The 17,775-nt window shown below is 42.0% G+C and overlaps 1 protein-coding gene across 9 annotated transcripts; it reads left to right on the forward strand.

Annotated features, from left to right (window-relative positions):
* Positions 1-3,914: 3,914 nt before the first annotated feature.
* Positions 3,915-17,571, forward strand: YPEL5 (yippee like 5). 9 transcript variants are annotated; one of them, XM_025405760.1, is made up of 5 exons: positions 3,915-4,413; positions 5,587-5,883; positions 12,890-12,950; positions 13,666-13,830; positions 15,668-17,571. In XM_025405760.1, exons 4-5 carry the CDS (start codon positions 13,690-13,692, stop codon positions 15,890-15,892), a joined length of 366 nt encoding a protein of 121 aa, XP_025261545.1. In that variant the 5' UTR covers positions 3,915-4,413; positions 5,587-5,883; positions 12,890-12,950; positions 13,666-13,689; the 3' UTR covers positions 15,893-17,571. The 9 variants fall into 9 exon arrangements, with proteins under 9 accessions (XP_025261545.1, XP_025261543.1, XP_025261548.1 ...); XM_025405758.1 differs by lacking the exon at positions 12,890-12,950; XM_025405763.1 differs by lacking the exon at positions 12,890-12,950 and having other exon boundaries at positions 5,587-5,805.
* Positions 17,572-17,775: the final 204 nt, after the last annotated feature.

Here is a 17,775-nt window from a genome sequence, read left to right on the forward strand (position 1 = left end):
AATGACAAAGGAGTTTTTAATCCCAGAAACACAAAGCTAGTTTAATGTTGGAGATGGGCTAATGTAATATATATAAAGAAATAGAATAAAGGGAAAAAAAAACATGGTCATCTCAATGGACACTAAAAAATATTTAATAAAATTGCATGCCCATTCTTTAAAAAAAGGAACATTACAAACTAGTAATAACTTTTATGAATTTGTCTGACAGAAATATTCACAGATATACTCAAAGATATACGAGCAAGAATTTAAAAAGAAATAAAAGGCCGGGTGCGGTGGCTCATGCCTGTAATCCTAGCATTTTGTAAGGCTGAGGCGAGTGGATCATGAGGTCAGGAGATCGAGACCATCCTGGCCAACATGGTGAAACCCCGTCTCTACTAAAAATACAAAAATTAGCCGGGCATGGTGGCATGTGCCTGTAGTCCCAGCTACTCAGGAGGCTGAGGCAGGAGAATCGCTTGAACCCAGGAGGTGGAGGTTGCAGTGAGCTGAGATCATACCACTGCACTCCAGCCTGGGCAACAGGGCAAGACTCTTGTCTCAAAAAAAAAAAAAAAGAAAAGAAAAGAAACAAAAGACAAAATGACTAGAAAGTAGGCAGCAAAACTGTGATCATTTACAGACAAAAACATTTTTCCATCCAGAAAATCCAGGAAAATAAACTACAAAATCATCATGTTTCCTACAAAACAAATAACTGGTTAGAGATGTAATATATAATATGGGAAGTTCCCATTCACAGTAGCCACCTGCATTAGTTTGCTAGGGCTTTCACCACAGAACACCACGGAGTGGGTGGCTTAAACAGAAATGTGTTTTTTCACAATTCTGGAGGCTAGAAGTCTAAGATCAAAGTGTTGGCAAGTTTGGCTTCTTCTGAGGCCCTTTTCCTTGCATTGCAGATGGTATCTTCTCAATGCATTTTCAGAAGGCCTTTTCTCTGAGTGCAGGCATCCCTGGTTTCTCCATGTGGCCTAATCTCCTCTTCTCATAAAGACACCAGTCAGACTGGATTAGGGCCCACCCTAATGACCTCATTTTAATTTAATCACCTTTTAAAGTTCCTACCTCCAAATACAGTCACATTTTGAGGTACTGGGGATTAGGATTTCAATGCATGAATTTCAGTGGGACAAACACAGTTTAGCCCATAACATTCCCAGAAAATATACAATACCTAAATACAATCCTAAAATGTTATATAAAAAACCTAGAGGAAGGCAGCTACACCATAAAATTTTACTGAAAGACATAAATGAACATTTGAATAAATGGAAAAAAAATGCACCATGCTCTTGGTGGGAAAGTCTTAGTATTATAAAGTTTCAATAAAGTATCAATTTATTCCAATTACTTTACTGGTAAAACACAATTCTAACCGAAAGCCCAACAAGATTTTCTTCAAACCTCTCACCCTTTCTTTTTCGTTTCTCTTACGTATTTCTCAAATCACCTTTAATTGTATACTCTTTATTTCTAATGAGTGTCCCACTATCAGCTCAGACCCAGCCTTTCACCCCAAATCAACCTTCTCAACCACCCTATATCTGGCAATGGGAAACCATCACCCTATCAGTCACCTAGGATAAAACCTCTGATCTTGAAAATTCTGTCCTTAGCCCAAGTAGAAAGTCAGTCCTGTGTAGCCCTTCCTGCTAAAGTTAAACCTGCACACCTTAGCTCCATTCTGTCTGCCTTCCTTACCTCTGCACATCATCATCATCTAGATTCATCTTTCTAAAATACGATTTTCATTGTTATTTTTCAAGTTTACAAATACTGTAGTCGGTAAGTCTACTGGGTGACCTTGGACAAGTTAGTTAATCACTGTACCTCAGTTTAGTCATCTATAAAATGGGGATAACAGTACTTATCTCATAGAGTTGTTATGAAAATTAAAAGTTATAATTTTAAGGCACTTACAACAGGAAAAATTTTATATGTATTGTTAAATCAATAAACATTGTCCCCACTGTTTTACCTGATATCTAAAGTGTTCATTTCTGCGGGTTTAAGCATTGTGCTCTCTTTCCAAGTGATTATATTCAGAAATACTTGAATATTTTATCCATGTACACAGTTGTCAATTACATCATGATTTTTAACTGAAGGCAACCCACATGTCTATCAGCAGAAAAATGTTTATAAAAGATGGTGAAAGCCGGGTGCATTGGCTCACACCTGTAATCCCAGCACTTTGGGAGGCCAGTGCGGGGGGATCACCTGAGGTCAGGAGTTTGAGAACAGCCTGGTCAACATGGTGAAACCCCATCTCTACTAAAAATACAAAAATTAGCCGGGCATGGTGGTGGGCGCCTGTAGTCCCAGCTACTCGGGAGGCAGGAGAATTCCTTGAACCTGGGAAGTGGAGGTTGCAGTGAGCTGAGTTCATTCCACTGCACTCCAGCCTGGGCGACATAGCAAGACTCTGTGTGGAAAAAAAAAAAAAAAGATGGTGAAGTCATACTATGGAAAACTATGGAGAGAAAGGTAAATTTGTAGATAAAAGACACATCTGACATGAAAGGATAGCTATATAGCACATTGTTAAGTGAAAAACAAAAGCAGGTTAAAAACAAGAAGTACAATATGCTTCTATGTATAATACATTCAGTTTGGGAAGAATAGAAGGATACATATGAAGCTTTTAGAAGACAGAAGTCTCTTATCAAATGAGGCAGTATGACCTTCCTACAATAAACGTGTAACTTTTATATTAAATAATTAATATTAATTGAAAATAAAGAAATATAAAGGAAAAGAAACTAAAATACTGTATGTTTAAAACTTCTGGCCGGGTATGGTGGCTCACGCCTTAATCCCAGCACTCTGGAAGGCCACAGCGGGCGGATCACGAGGTCAGGGTTCCAGACCAACCTGGCCAATATGGTGAAACCCCGTCTCTACTAAAAATACAAAAATTAGCCGGGCATGGTGGTGTGCGCCTGTAATTCCAGCTACTCAGGAAGCTGAGGCAGGAGAACTGCTTAAACCTTGGAGGCGGAGGTTGCAGTGAGCCAAGATCACGCCACTGCACTCGAGCCTGGGTGACGGAGTGAGACTCCGTCTGAAACAAACAAAAACAAAACAAAAAAACTTCCTTATCTCCTGGAAAACTCACTTGTCAAAAGATAACTAGTCCTTTTGCCTTTGATGCTCAGGTTAACTTCAGACGAACTAAATGAAGATACTTGTGGATTTGGGCATGAGCGGGAGTCAAGTGCTAGAATTTGCTTCGGAACTTCTCTTCCACCAAGAATGACTTTAAACTTCTTGCAAACTAGCCCCAAATGTTAACCTACATTTTTTATCTGAGAGGTATGCGTCATCAAATATTTTGGTTTTATCCCGAAAGTCAGCTAACAGAGATGTAATTACCTGAGCAACTCTAATGGAATGAGAAACAAAACCTTCCATCTTAAGCACTGATGAGGGTTAAGGAACAGCTGCCCTTTACAATAAACAAATCTCACTCTCTGAAGCAGAAATTCTCCATATAAAACACTGAATTTCTTCATCTTTTTGATAATCATTTCCACTATCCAGAAAAAAAAAATTCAAACGAGTTGTAAATAAAGTCAAGCGCAGTTGAAAAATCCTTTATACACAGATGTTTTTTAGTAGGGCCTATGTGCTCAGACTCGAGGGCTAGGGGTTTGAAAGCAAAAGGCAGCGCTCTACCAAGCGTGGTCAGGGGAAAAGGCCTCCAAGAAACGAATTACACGGTGCACTTTAGTTACCTAGGCAGCTGTTTGTCTAGGAAACAGCTCATTGTTTTCATTTGTCATCCCTGGGCCTCACTAGGTATCCGGAAGCTCGGCCTCAGCCGCCACCTGGTGACGCTAATGACGCGCGATGTCTCCCAGCTGCCGCAATCAGAAAGGCTGAGCCTTCTCCTTTAAGAAGCTGACTCACGTGGATGCTGTGTTGTGTGCTCTCAGCTGAAAGGGGGATGTGGTCCCCGGACTCACGGCATTGGCCGCCTCGAGAGAGGGGGCAGAGTTAGCCTCCTTGATTGGCTGTACGAGTCCGGGGTGCTGGGTCAGGGGCGGGGCGAGTTGTCGCGAGCCTGCCCTGGGTCTGCGGCTTCTGGGAGGGGTGGGCCGCGAAGCGGAGGGGTGCAGGAGTGGGGGAGGGTGAGCCAGAGAAGGGGCGGGACTCCGCGGAAAACGCAGGGAGCCGAGGAGAGGGGCGGGGCCTAGAAACGAAGGGTGTTCTGGGCCAACCGGGAGAGTTGACAGCGGGAGGGGCGGAGCACGCCGGGTGACTGACGTTGAGGCCCAACCAGGGAGAGGCGGGGCCAAGGCCAGGGCCTGACTAAACCTGGAGACTCGGGCGGCCGAGGGGCTTTAGACCAGCTGAAGAGCGAGGAGCCAGTGGCAGTCGCGGATCTCACCGCCGCTCAGGGTGAGTCCCGCGGGAGGGGCTGGGCTAGAGGCCGGTGGGGACTGAGGCGCCCGTTCGGGTCGGGCGGCTTCGAGGCACTCGGGGATCGGCCAAGGGTGGGGGGCCCAGGCAGGAAGTGCCTCTTCCTCGCCGCACGAATCCCGGGGTCTCAGAGCGGCCGCCTTCAACCCCTCAGGGCGGGCCCCGGCGCCAGGACCGCGGGCGGACGCGCGGAGCTGTTTGCTCTTTGTGAGGCCTGGCGCGGCGACTGTCGTCGGCCCGCCCCCGCCGCGCAGCCGGGCGACCAGTGCGACAACAGCCGCGACCCCTCCGCGCAGCGCCCGCGCCTCCGCCCCGCTTCCCCGCCGCGCCCTCAGCGGTCAGCCGCCGAGGCCCACGTTCCCCCCTGGGCGGACGGTTTGGCCGCGACCTCCCACTCGCCGCGCCGCGCCGCGGCCGCCCCGCCCCCACCCGCCGCAGCGTCGGGGGCGCGCCCGGTCTCCGCCCCGAAGCCAAGTCGGAACTTGGCCGAGTTGTTTGGGCAGTGATGACCGCACGGAGTGAACCGTCCTGAGCAGGGCCCACGCCCGGCCCAAGCGGCCCAGCCCCCGGGAGGGGGCGGTGTCTCCCTTTGCCCCCCGTATTGAACGTCCACCTCCCCCGCCCCCCTGCCCGGAGGACCCGGGGCTGACAGCGCGGGGTGACGCTTGTGCAGCCCGCCGGGTGTCGGGACCAAGAGAGCCCGCCGGCCACCCGCTCAGCTGTTTCCTGCCCATGTTTGTTGTGCCGGGGGCGGCCCCGCCGCTGGCGCCGCGCTCCGCCGCCCCAGGCCCTCCCGATTGGCCGGCGGGCGTCACGTGGCCGCCATCAGCTGGGCCAGCGGGGGCGCTCGCGGGTGCCACTGCGGCTGCCGGCCGAGCCCACCCCGGGGTTGCCCGGGCCGGCCCAGCTCTGCCAGCTTCGGTACTCCGCTTGCTCTCCGCTCGCTGTTGGGAGGGTGGGCGTGCCCTTGCAACCCCTTTCCTGTACCCTCCTCTGCAGGTAGATGGGACAAACGAGTGTCCGGATCAGCGGGAGTGGGAAATTGAAATACTACAAAGATCTGTTTAATCCTGACACCAACTAATCTCCCTTTCCAGGGAGAGTCTGGGAAGCTGTTCAGCTCATTTATTTTTAAACTTTTTCTGTTTACAGAGATCTGTTGGTAATCTGAGGATTTTTATTCCACGTCTTCTTGACAGATGGAAAACCTGAAGTAACCTCGGGCTAACCTTGTATTTTTGGAAAATTAGTACACTTGGTGGTGAAGAAACTAGGAGGAATAGGATATTAGCTAACTTTGCATAGCCACATATACAGCGTTGCAGCTGCATTCCACCAGAGAGGAACCAAAAGGCATATGGTGTTCCCAGGGCACATATTCATCCCAGAAGTGAAATGCCTTGGTGGATTCGTTTCCTGAAAGTTTATCGCATACTTGTACTGGGTTAGGTAAGAAGTAAAGTGCAAAGAATTTAGAATAGTTTCTCTAGAAGCTTATAACTTAATCAAAAGTCGTAGACAAATGCAATCGAGCAATAATATGAAAAATAGTAAGTATGAGACGTTAGTAAAATATATGTGACTTGGAAAATGTTACCTGGTTGGATCATGGCGAACTTTTCTCTAGTTTCCCTTTTCTGTTCTCTATTTAAGTAATGAGAAAAATAAAAGGTTTAGAAAAAATAAAAGCGAAAGGAAATAAGATCAAAAATTATGAAATGAAGAAATTAAAGCAGCTACTACCCTCTGAAATTCAAACAGTCCATGAGACATGAAGGCAGTCCTAGGTATACTTGTGCCCAAAATATCATTTTAGGTTTAATAGTGAATGCCTATAGAGATCAGTGTCAGTTTTAAGGTATTCCTGGTGTAGTAATGTCAGTGTAATGCAGGAACTGAACCTTAGCTAGACCTGAACTTGCTACTTGACACTTGGGTAGGGAAGCCAGACAGATTACACGTCAGTCCACCTAGTTCGAGGCTTTTGGTAATGCATCACAAGAAACGAGATCATGAAATTGTCTTACTAGGGTTTGGGGGGATATGACCAACTCAGATTGTGCACTAACACACACGGCTTCCTGAGTTAAGTGACTAGTCTGATTTTCTGATATTTAAACAAATATAAGTGTTATTGAAATATAGTGAACTTGAAAATCATCTAACAAAACAGGAAAAAATAAGGCATTGTTGAGGGGGGAGAACAAAAATATATCCTTAAAACTTACTGCAAATGAAGACCTGATTCCACAACCAGGACATCATTTGACACAGCAAACTGGTCGCGTACTGCAAGAGGATAGCAGAGCTTGCTTGTGTCACTGAAAACTTACCTTGTTACATATTTTGCACAAAAATTGGAAAGTTGGTTGTATGGATCAAACTGTTTACCCATGTAGATTTTTTTAATAGCGTTTAGTCACAACTCAGTATAAAAAGTTGATGAAGTTACAATAGCCATAAGTGCTAATTATTATAGTAATCAACCCAGCACTCTTAAAAGTTTTTTGGGTTTTTATCCTTTGTTTTGGCGAGGGAGGGAAGAGATTAAAAACGAGATACGAAAGCTGGCTTCCACCGGATTCCATTTTAGCAGAATCATTGCAAAACAAAACGACCTCTGCAAGGGGCAGATTCCTTTAACCCTTTCTGCGCTAGATGCCTGCATACTCAGTTCCCTGCAGCAGAGTCTTTGTACCTTGCCTTTGTCCCATCTTCTGGTGCAATGGAAAACCCACTGCCGTCTGTCTGACACTGGGGATCTGGTGGAGTGTGTATTCTATGGAAATGCCCTGAGGCGATGGTTTCATTTACTAAGGAAAAGTTTATCTGTGAACTGGGTGTTTTTCCATCCATCAGAAGGTCCTATGAGATGCAATACCTACCCTCCCTGGTATTTTTAGGGCTGGGAAGTGGTGCCTCCCTTGACTAATTCCACTTGCCAGGGTTGAAACCAAACTGGATTATTAATTATAGGGACAACAAGTACCTCTTTCAAGACCTAGAACTGTGACATGCTTCAGAAAGTTTCTAACTTTCCTCCAGCTTCTAATTTCTATCACCTGGTCGCTTAGCTTTAGCATAATTAACAGGAAGTGAAGCCAGTTAATTGTTACTGTTTCATATCCTTTCTGGGCCATGCTTTTCTCATCTGTCATAGGGCGAGTTGGGATGGGGAATGTTGAAGAATAGATAATCTAGTTTTACTGACCTTTATTGAGCATTCACTGTGTGCTAGGCACCATTCTCAGAATAGAGTATCTCCTTTTAATTTCTCATAACTCAGAGATGGCTGCTACTCTCGCCATTTTACAGATGAAACAGGAGAGGAGAACTCACACAGTGTTTCCAAAGCTATTAAGGGGAAGAGCTGAGATTCGAATCTAGGAATCTCCAGAGTTCCAGTATCTCAGCTCCACAGTTTAAGACCTGGGGGTGGAGAGAGAGACAGCAGCTGGTAGATATTTTCTATTTTTATAATCTTTATTAGAGTTGATCTTCAACATGCTGAACTGGTTACAGAAAGTTTAGGATTTTAGCCAAAAAATCAGTAAAGAAAAGGGGAATGGGATTAAACTGATCTTTTCAAATACTCCTATCTAGCCTTAATCCCAAATACCAACCAAGTTTCCATTTTTTTCTGGGAAAGACTGCTTTCTAAATGCAAAGCTCTTTCACTATCAGAATGTGTTTTTAAGCAGGGAAAACTTTTTTTTGGTAAAAGACCAGGTAAAAAATATTTTAAACTTTGCAAGCCAGAAGGTGTCTGTAGCAGCTCCTCATACCTCTCCATTGTAAAGTGGAAGGAGTTAAGTGTAAACAAATGGGCGTGGCTGTGTTCCTGAAAACTTTGACACTGAAGTGTGAATGTCATATAATCATGTGTCAGAAAATATTCTCCCCTCCCCCCAACCATTTAAAAGTATAAAATTCATTCTCAGCTTGTGGGCAGTACAGAAACAGGTGGCGAGCTGAATTGACCACAGCCTTCCCTGCTTTTAAGGAAAACAGTTAGCAATGAGCCAGACAAGTGAACAAGACACCGTATTTCGTTTGATAGTGTATGCGTATGATAAACCAATAGTCTTTTTAGAAAATTGTTTTATTGATGTGGAAGCAACTAGGAAATTATATAGTCCATCATATCCATCATGCATTTTAAAATAATGCATTCCTGGAGACTCTTTGGCAGATTTCTGAAGAGAATCACCCTTTTTTCCCCTCTTAACAGATTCTGTAGTTAAAAAAAAAAATTCTGTAACAAGGCAGAGATCCGAAAATGTTTTTTATATTTCACCAGAGTCTTCTGATAAAAGAGAAATTGGAAGTTCTAGATAGCTAAATATGCTATTGGTGGGAGAGGGAGGAAATTGAAAATAATGCTAAAATACGATCTGTGAAATTATCTATAAATTTCACTTATATTTTCATTCCAGCCCCTCACTATTTCAGGTAATTTCAAGTAAACTAAGAATAGGCTTCCAGTTAAACAGTCAAGCTTGGTACTTTTCTTATTCAACCTTTTTAGGGTTTTTATAACCTGGACCTACCAGAAGATAGTACCAAAGAGGCCTTATGCATGACATTATAAGGTAGGGAACATCTTAAAGAAAACTTAAGCTTTATGATGAATTTAGCTCTCATTTCAGCTATAAACTTGAACTTCAGCACTGACATATACCAAAGTCTGCGTGTTGCTACTAAAGGACACAGTAAGCTGCCCCCAGAATCAACACCAAACATTAGCTGTCTGTGAAAGCAGCTCAGTCTTAAGATGTTTTAGCAATACGTGGCTGAAGAGATCTGGGATTACTCTAAGTCCAACCAGGGTGATTAGCATACTTGGGGAATATTTTGAATGTAAAAGCAATCAGACAGGAAGCAGATCAGTGGTTGCCAGTGGCCAGGAGTTGGAGAAGGTATTGGCTGCAGGCTGGTGTGGGAATTTTTGAGGGACTGATGGAAGCATTCTAAAGCCAGTTGGTGGTGATAGTGGCACAATTTTATAAATTGACTAGAAGTCATTGAATTGTACACTTATAGTGAGTAAACTTTGTCATTTAGAGTATTCCTTAATAAAACTGGTTTTTTTTGTTTTTAAAAAAACCAGCAATTTTCTATTCTGTCAGAAAAGTTTCAAAGTTTATAAGGGAGCAACCTCTATGAGCTTTTAGAAAGGGGCGGCACATGCCTTTGACCGTATTTTTGTAGCTGTGTGTAGCAGAAATGAAGTGGTATATATGAATGTATGTTGGGTTTAACAGTTCCCACTCCCTGACCCTGAAAGTTTTATCCAGATGTGAGGAGAGTTTGAATCTAATACAGTGATGAAGGGGAGGGAGGAAAACTTCCAAAAGTGATTTAGGAAGTCTTGTTAATTTTGCAGTTTCTTAAATGACTTACTAGGGTTTCTAGTTTAGGAGAGTTTGTGATTGCAGTTGACACCAACCAAGATAGGGAATACAGGAGGAACAGCATGGAAGCAGGAGGGGCTGATGGTACACCCTGAGGGAGAGAGTAAATCTGACAGCCCTCTAATCGCTAGGGAGAGAATAGAATGCAGTGGCTTGGCCACTTCTGGAAAGTCACAGTCTCTTTAATTCGTCTATGAAAGTGAGGTGATAAATACCTACTTTAAAAATTGTCAAAATTAAATGTGGTATGTAAGTACCAAGTACAGTGTCCCATACAGTGTAGATGCTAAGTAATTATTAGGTCTAAGGCAGAGTTCAATATGTTGTTCAGGTCCAGAGAAGCCTGATTCAAGTGTTATATCTTAGCTTTTTAATGACTGTCCTCCTTAAATAATGAAGTGGCTGTCTTAGTTCATTCTGACTGCTCTAACAGGATACTGTAGACTGGATGGCTTATAAACAACAAATGTGTTTCTCCCAGTTCTGGAGGCCAGGAAGTCCAAGATAAGATTCAGTGTCTGTTGATGGTACCTTTTAGCTTCATCCTCACATGATGGAAAGGAGCAAGGCAGCTCTCTGGGACCCTTTTATAAGGACAGTAATCCCATTTTTGAGGACTCTGCTCGTGACCTAATCACCTGCTAATGCCACATATGAATTAGTGGGGTGGGGTACACAAGCATTGAGACCATAGCAGTGGCATTTTAATGGGTGTCAGCCTCTTGAGAGTTTGAATAGTGTCAGTGTTAGGTTGAGTTTCTAACCCTGCAAAGGCCAGGGCTACCTTTGGAGCCTAAGGACCCTACAGAGGTTTTTCTACTTCCTAAAGACCTTTGACAGCAAGTGATGTTTTGCTTGCTTCTGCTAGATCCTGTGACATTCTCTTATCTTTCTTAGCAAACAAAAACCACATTCTACAGTTCTATATATATATATTCTCTATAAATGGCAACCACAACTAGGAATAGTGTAACATAAGGTTTTGCTCAGATATTTTTGGTCTTGGTAATGAATCATATAATTGAATCCAGTAAAAATACTTGGGTAAAGAGAAAAAATAGATGGACTTGGAATCAGGGAAAAAAGTCATGTTAAGTCTATTTACCCTCAGTAGGAAATGATCACAGTAGCTTTTAGCCAAGGATAAAATGATGTGAGCAGAAGGTATAAGGGAAGTTCACTTTGAAGTCCAGCATATTTACCACAACAGCATGGTGTCACAGTGATCAATGTAGAAACAGCTAGTTACTCTCCATTATGGTTGAAATAAATTACAACATGAATATTGTATTTAAAAGTCTTAAGGGAAATTGGCTTTAAAATAATGAGTCCCAGAAGCCCTAGCTGGAGGTTACAAATGACTGTACAAATACTAGTCTTCAAAGACATGGAATCTGAGGCCTATACCTCAACGGCGGAGACTCTCAAACCTTGCCATTGATTCCCTTCTGTTAATGATCAAGATTCAGAAACATGACCAAACTTAGCTGCTCACAGGCTTGTTGAATGTTTTATTTATATCAGGAGTCATAAATTCAAATATTGGTACAAGGACCAAACAGGTGAAGTAATTGTGTGAAGCAAAGTGGAGACCAAGCAAATAAAATGGCCTGGTGAGGGTTAGGGGCTGCAGTTCAGTTGTAGTCAGTTGTTGCTATAGGAGAATATGTGCCCTCCCCATTGTTAAAAATAAATCCAAACTACAGGCTCTTTAATGAGATCTTCCAAATTTTAAATGTCACCTCAGCTTTCTAAAATGAAGATTAAAAACTGACCCAAATAAAACACACATGTCCACATATGTTTTTCAGGGAAGGGTTTTTGTATCTGTTCACTGCTGTATTCCTAGGCTACCAAATGAATTCAGCCTGTAGGCCTCAAATTTGCAACTTCTGACTTATATGTAAATAAATAATAAATGTATTCTTTTTTCTGTTTTGAGACGGAGTCTCACTCTGTCACCTAGGCTGGAATGCAGTGGCGTGATCTTGGCTCACTGCAACCTGTGCTTCCTGGGTTCAAGCCATCCTCCTGCCTCACCCTCCCGAGTAGCTGGGACCACCGGCGTGCGCCACCACATCTAATTTTCATATTTTTAAGAGAGACAGGGTTTCACCATGTTAACCAGGCTGGTCTTGAACTCCTGACCCCAGGTGATCTGCCCACCTCAGTCTCCCAAAGTGCTGGGATTACAGGCGTGAGCCACCTCACCTGGCCAAGTGTTGTATTCTTAGTCATCTGGAAAAAAATAATGTGGTAATCTTAAAGGCTGAAATAAGGCAATAAGTGTTTCCTTTTGCTGTCATTTTGTAGAAATGTAATTAGAAAGTTAAATATTATAGCTTAAGAGTCTGTGTTTTAGTTCAAGGTTCATTGTGACTCTTGTTAATATGCTGGTTTTCCATTTACTAGCTGCACATTGTCATTATATTCACCATTTGTTTTTTATTCCCTATTAAACTTTCATGATGTTTAAGGGGTGTCATAATGATTTTTGTGATAACATTTCCAGTGACATTAGGACCGCCTAATGGCTGGGGAAGTTCATAGACTAGAAGGAATGGAATTTCTTTTTAAATTTGTAATGGAATTCCCCCAATCTTAAGACAACAGTAGATTCTCATTACAAACATGCATTCTGGAGTTTTTTGGTGTTTTTTTTTCCACGGTGGCAGTTATATTAGCTCTGCATGCCTTTGGAAAGATGTATAATAAATATTTAAAACACAGGAGCTGATAACTATACCCAAGAATAAATTATGTTTTAAACTAAAACTGTGGTATATTCTTGTCTATATCTAGATCTTTAAGAATACTGTTTACGAGAATTAGTTGTAATGAATTTAAGAAGTTACATATAGTAACTTCCCTAACTTTTGAATGTTAAAGTGTTAGCCTAGTTTCAGACATATGTTTCAAACTTACATCTTTTCAGTGTTTCGGCCCTTCTGTGATTTATTGAATCAGTAAGATTTCTTAAAGATAATCAAGTTATGTATGGGAAAGCTTATCTTTCCCTTACTCTGTTCTCATTGCTTTAGCCTTATGCCAGCCTGGACCATTTTGGAGGCACTGTAGGATCATGGAAGAACTTTGAATTAGGTGAATTGCATTCTGTACTTTTCTGTAGTTAACAGTTTTGTAACCTTTGACCGGTTAATAACCTTTTTAGACTTGACTTGGGTGATCTATGAAGTGGTGGTAACAACCTCACAGAGTTGTGACAATTTTGAAGTAAGTACCTAGTAACGGTGCTCCCTAGACATTGGCTTAAAGTTACTCATCAGCTCTATACAGTTGTGAGTGCACCTGGTGATCACAGACCTACTCACCCCATGTTCTCAAACCAGACTACTCTTCTTGTTTTCTAATTGCCCCTTTTTCTGCTTGTATCCCCCTGGAACCTCACAATTCTTTTCTGAAATTATACATGCTCAGAACATATACTTAACATTTATGCTAAACCCCTTTTCTCACCTCTTTGCCAGTGCTTTACATCATTCATTTTCTGAAATTCCACTTTCCATTTTCTCTTTCCACACCAGCCATGAGAGAAGTGACACCATTCTTTAGCCTTGGCTAATAGGTTTACTTCCTTGGCTCACTGCTTTAAAATCTTACCTTAGGCATGCCTGTTTGTTTGTTCAGTGTGTGAACTTTGGATCTTTTTGTTCAGGATCAGCTATTTCACATATCGAGTACTACAAAGCAGAGATTACATAAATAATGTATATAAATGGTTCTCTATGACACCCCCCAAGTAGGTGATAACATGATTATTATAATGCATTTGTTATCCTTTTCTCTTTGCTCCTAGGTTTTTAGAACTTCAGCCATAAAAATGGGCAGAATTTTCCTTGATCATATCGGTGGTACCCGTCTATTTTCTTGTGCAAACTGTGATACGATCCTGACCAACCGCTCAGAACTCATCTCCACTCGTTTCACAGGCGCCACTGGCAGAGCGTTTCTTTTTAACAAGGTTAGTGAGAAAAAGTTTGAATCCTAAGTGGGCTCATTGGCTGTATTTGACAGCAACACCAGAATACCCCCTCAGAGTTTAGAGATACCAGGAAGAGTCAGAATGAGAGCTTGAAATCTACAGAAATGATTGGCCACTAGCTCGTCTTTGATGGGACCTTAGGAAGGTGTTACTAGGATGTGATTTTAACCTTGGAAGTTTGAAGAAGTAGGCCGGGCACAGTGGCTTATGCCTGTAATCCCAGCACTTTGGGAGGCTAAGGTGGGCGGATCACGAGGTCAGGAGTTCGAGACCAGCCTGGCCAACATGGTGAAACACCGTTTCTACTAAAAATACAAAAATTAGCTGGGTGTGGTGTTGCGCACCTGTAGTCCCAGCTACTTGGGAGGCTGAGGCAGGAGAATCGCGTGAACCTGGGAGGCAGAGGTTGTGGTGAGCCAAGATAGCTGTACTACACTCCAGCCTAGGCAAGAGAGAGAGACTCAGTCTCAAAAAAAAAAAATGTATAAAGAAGCGTATACTTTTCCTGTTGCCTCAGGAAATGTTCAGTGTAAGAATTTGGTAGTGACTTCAGCGCAGACTATGGAAGGAACAGGTCAAGACACCCACCTCCCTTTCTCCACATGCCACTGGTTTATCCATATAGGGAGATAGTGGCATTAAACTATTATAACTTGACAGCAAATAAGGATCATCTAACCAACTTTTCATGCTCTTAATTCATGCTCACCAATCATCCTTCCAATTCTATTTGGTTTATTACATGGATTTGCTGACAGGAAGAGTGTTTCTAATTTGCAAGTGTGTACCCAGTCTGCCTGTCTCTAATTTCTGGCTTGCATTCAAGTTGGATGCTGTGATTCTGCCTCCTGGAATCTAGTGTATAATAGAAAAGTTGAATTTCCAAGTATTTTAGGCCAAGGAACGTAGCTAGTCTAGGGTACTGTTCTTAGAAGATCAGATGAACTTCCCCAGTGGGTACTCCTCTGTTCCATGTAGAAAGAAGCTTTTCTCAGAATTGATGGAGCATACTCTTTGACATTTATTTCGGTACAGAGGAGGGCACACTGCAGCAGGACAGCTGCCTGTTTTTGTAAATGTAGTGGAACACAGCTCTGCTTGTGCATTACGTATTGTCTACAGCTTCTTTCATGCTACAGTGCCAGAGTTAAAAAAGTTGCAACAAAGACCACATAGCCCTCAAAGCCAGAAATATGTACTATCTGGCCCTTTACAGAAAAGGAAAGGGTAGAAGATTGTTGGGTATCCAGAATCAGTGGAAATTCGCCACAGGTTGTCTCAGACCCACTTCATTGTGTTCATTGTCTTTGAACTCACTTTAAAACTATGCATTGCAGATATATGGTCTGTAGTTGGCTTAATCTGTCCCAGTCTATATATAAAGTATATTTTCAGAAACAGACCGTTTCATGGAATAACGATGGGGCATTAGGTTCTTTTACATTGATTGTATTACTTGCACTCATCATTGAATAATGATGAATTACTACAGTTGGACCGAAACCTACATTTTATGGCTCCAATTCCAGGACTCTTTCTTACCTGCAACACAGAAATGTAGTATGTTTTAATAGTGTGACTTAGGCTAGTACAGTAGTGCATGATTGCATTAGATGTCTAGTGTTGTGCAATTTCCAGATGTCTGCCTGCCCCAGCAGCTTCTGTAAATAAGTCTCGGGTATTATAGGTTTGACTAAAGTAACAACTTTTTTCTCCTTTTCTGAAGTTGCTGTTGCATTAACCATAATATTTTGTACATACTTGGCAATATAACTCACATGCCTTCGCAATTTTGTTTTTCCTTGTCCCTTCTTAGGTAGTTAACCTGCAGTACAGTGAAGTTCAAGATCGGGTCATGCTCACTGGCCGCCACATGGTTCGAGATGTGAGCTGCAAAAACTGCAATAGCAAACTGGGATGGATCTATGAGTTTGCCACTGAAGACAGCCAGCGATATAAGGAAGGCCGCGTGATCCTGGAACGTGCTCTAGTTCGAGAGAGTGAGGGCTTTGAGGAGCATGTACCATCTGATAACTCTTGAAGATACAGAGAGAAATCCATCTTTTCCCAGGTCTCCTTCACTGAAAACAAAAATCTACTTACATACACTGTCACCTTAGCATCAGAGTCGGATTAATGAACTGCGGAACAAGAGGTTGTGAGAATCTAAGATGGAACCTTTCTTTCTTTTTTTTTTTTTTTTAATTTTGTATTTTCCATCCAACAGCAGTGTGTAGAGAGAATATTATGCAGATGCCGTTAATTTTTTACCCTATGTTTACATCTTGAGGCAGAAGAGTCTGCAGCTATGTGGTGAGCTATGTAAGGAAAAAAATCTGGGCTGTTAGAGTGAAAAAGTGTGTTTTATGTAAATTTTGAAAGGAAGATGTTAGGAGTATGGTTTTTAAACTTGGGCTTCATTGTAAACTTTTTCTTTTAAACCCAGTTATCTCACTTGATTTGCTAGCTCCAGAGAAGAGATCCGAATCTGTGCCCAGCGCTAAAGGCTCAGTGTTAGCATGGCTTGTGCTGGCCGGTGTGCCATATTCTTGTTGGAGATGAACCGTAGCACCAGAGCCCATTCTTCCTTGTCAGTCTTGACCCAAAGATGTCACCATTCCTAGTTATTTGTCACCACATAATTGGTGTTGATTGGAAACTTCTGAGATGGGACAGAACTGCTGGGTTGTCTTTTTCCATGTAACTTAAGCATAGTAATATAAATAAAGTAATAGTTGGATGCTTTTGGTCCTGTGTTGCTTTTAAAAACACCTTATAAAAGAGGAGAGGATTTGATAAGCAATTTTCATAGTAGTAAAGTTTCTTTTCATCTCTTAAACTAAATTGACCATGCATATAACGTTCTTTGTTTAAATGAAAGCATACTGTTTAAACCGGCAGTATTGCATTTAGAGAACAGTTGAACAGAATGTCAATGTGCATTCATGCAAAAACCATTTAATCTGCATCTGTTTTAGAAAAGGGGGAAATGAAGCAACTTATCTAAAAATACTGCTTTACACAGCATTTCAGCCTCTTCCTCTCAGTTTTGCATTGATTTTTGACAAGTCTGTAGAGCCTAATAGTTTTCATCAAAGGCCTAGATCTCTTAAGAGCATTTTTTTCAGCTCTTCCCTCAGAAGTTCAGCTATTGAAACCAAAACTGTACTTTGTACCCTCAAATAGAAAGGGATCAAATTTGAACTGGTGTTATTTTAGCCCCAAATTTATGACATTACAAAGTATTAAAATGTAAATGTTTCTTTATCCAAACTACTTCTAGGTATTTTAGTATTTGTTTCTGGTGGAATTAAATGATGGTAAAATTGGCTAATTATTTGAATGAATGAATGGATGGATGGATGTTTTGCATGCTCAATTTCTAGGTCCTTTGTCTAGAAAGGAAATTTGCCTCAGTTGAATTAGTGAAATATTTCTGTCGTTGATACTGAAAGTGACTTCTGAGTACAGTTAAGTTCCTCTTATTTGCCACTGGGCTGTTGGTTAGAAGCATAGGTAACTGATTAAGTAGGTATGATACTGCATTTGAAATAAGTGAACACAAACTACCCTTTCTCCACCATGGACTCAATCTGAGAACAGCATTCATTTCCATTCATTTCCATACTGGCTTTTGATTATATGCAGATTCCTAGTAGCATGCCTTACCTACAGCACTATGTGCATTTGCTGTCACAATAAAGTATATTTTGTCTTGCATTGGTGCAGTACTGCTACTTATTTTCCACTGATCTTGTCTAGTGATCATCTTAATTTTTATCTCTGAACACATACTTGGTATCTTTGAGTACCTGTAGCTTTCTTCAGTTGGCAGTGATAGTGACGTTCTGACATGGTTAACTGCCTAATTCACACGTGAAGACATTGACTTTGCCAGTATTAACTTCTCTGAGATCATTTTGC

Source organism: Theropithecus gelada, chromosome 13, assembly GCF_003255815.1.
Source record: "Theropithecus gelada isolate Dixy chromosome 13, Tgel_1.0, whole genome shotgun sequence".
In the NCBI taxonomy this organism is placed as follows: domain Eukaryota; kingdom Metazoa; phylum Chordata; class Mammalia; order Primates; family Cercopithecidae; genus Theropithecus; species Theropithecus gelada.

What these genes read in the sequence shown, in the direction of transcription:
- YPEL5 (XM_025405756.1), top strand. Translation starts at nt 5,167, where the DNA reads ATGTTTGTTGTGCCGGGGGCGGCCCCGCCGCTGGCGCCGCGCTCCGCC. An exon ending in TCCTGTACCCTCCTCTGCAG is followed by an intron (nt 5,434 to 13,665) that starts GTAGATGGGACA and finishes CTTTGCTCCTAG; the next exon opens with GTTTTTAGAACTTCAGCCAT. An exon ending in GAGCGTTTCTTTTTAACAAG is followed by an intron (nt 13,831 to 15,667) that starts GTTAGTGAGAAA and finishes GTCCCTTCTTAG; the next exon opens with GTAGTTAACCTGCAGTACAG.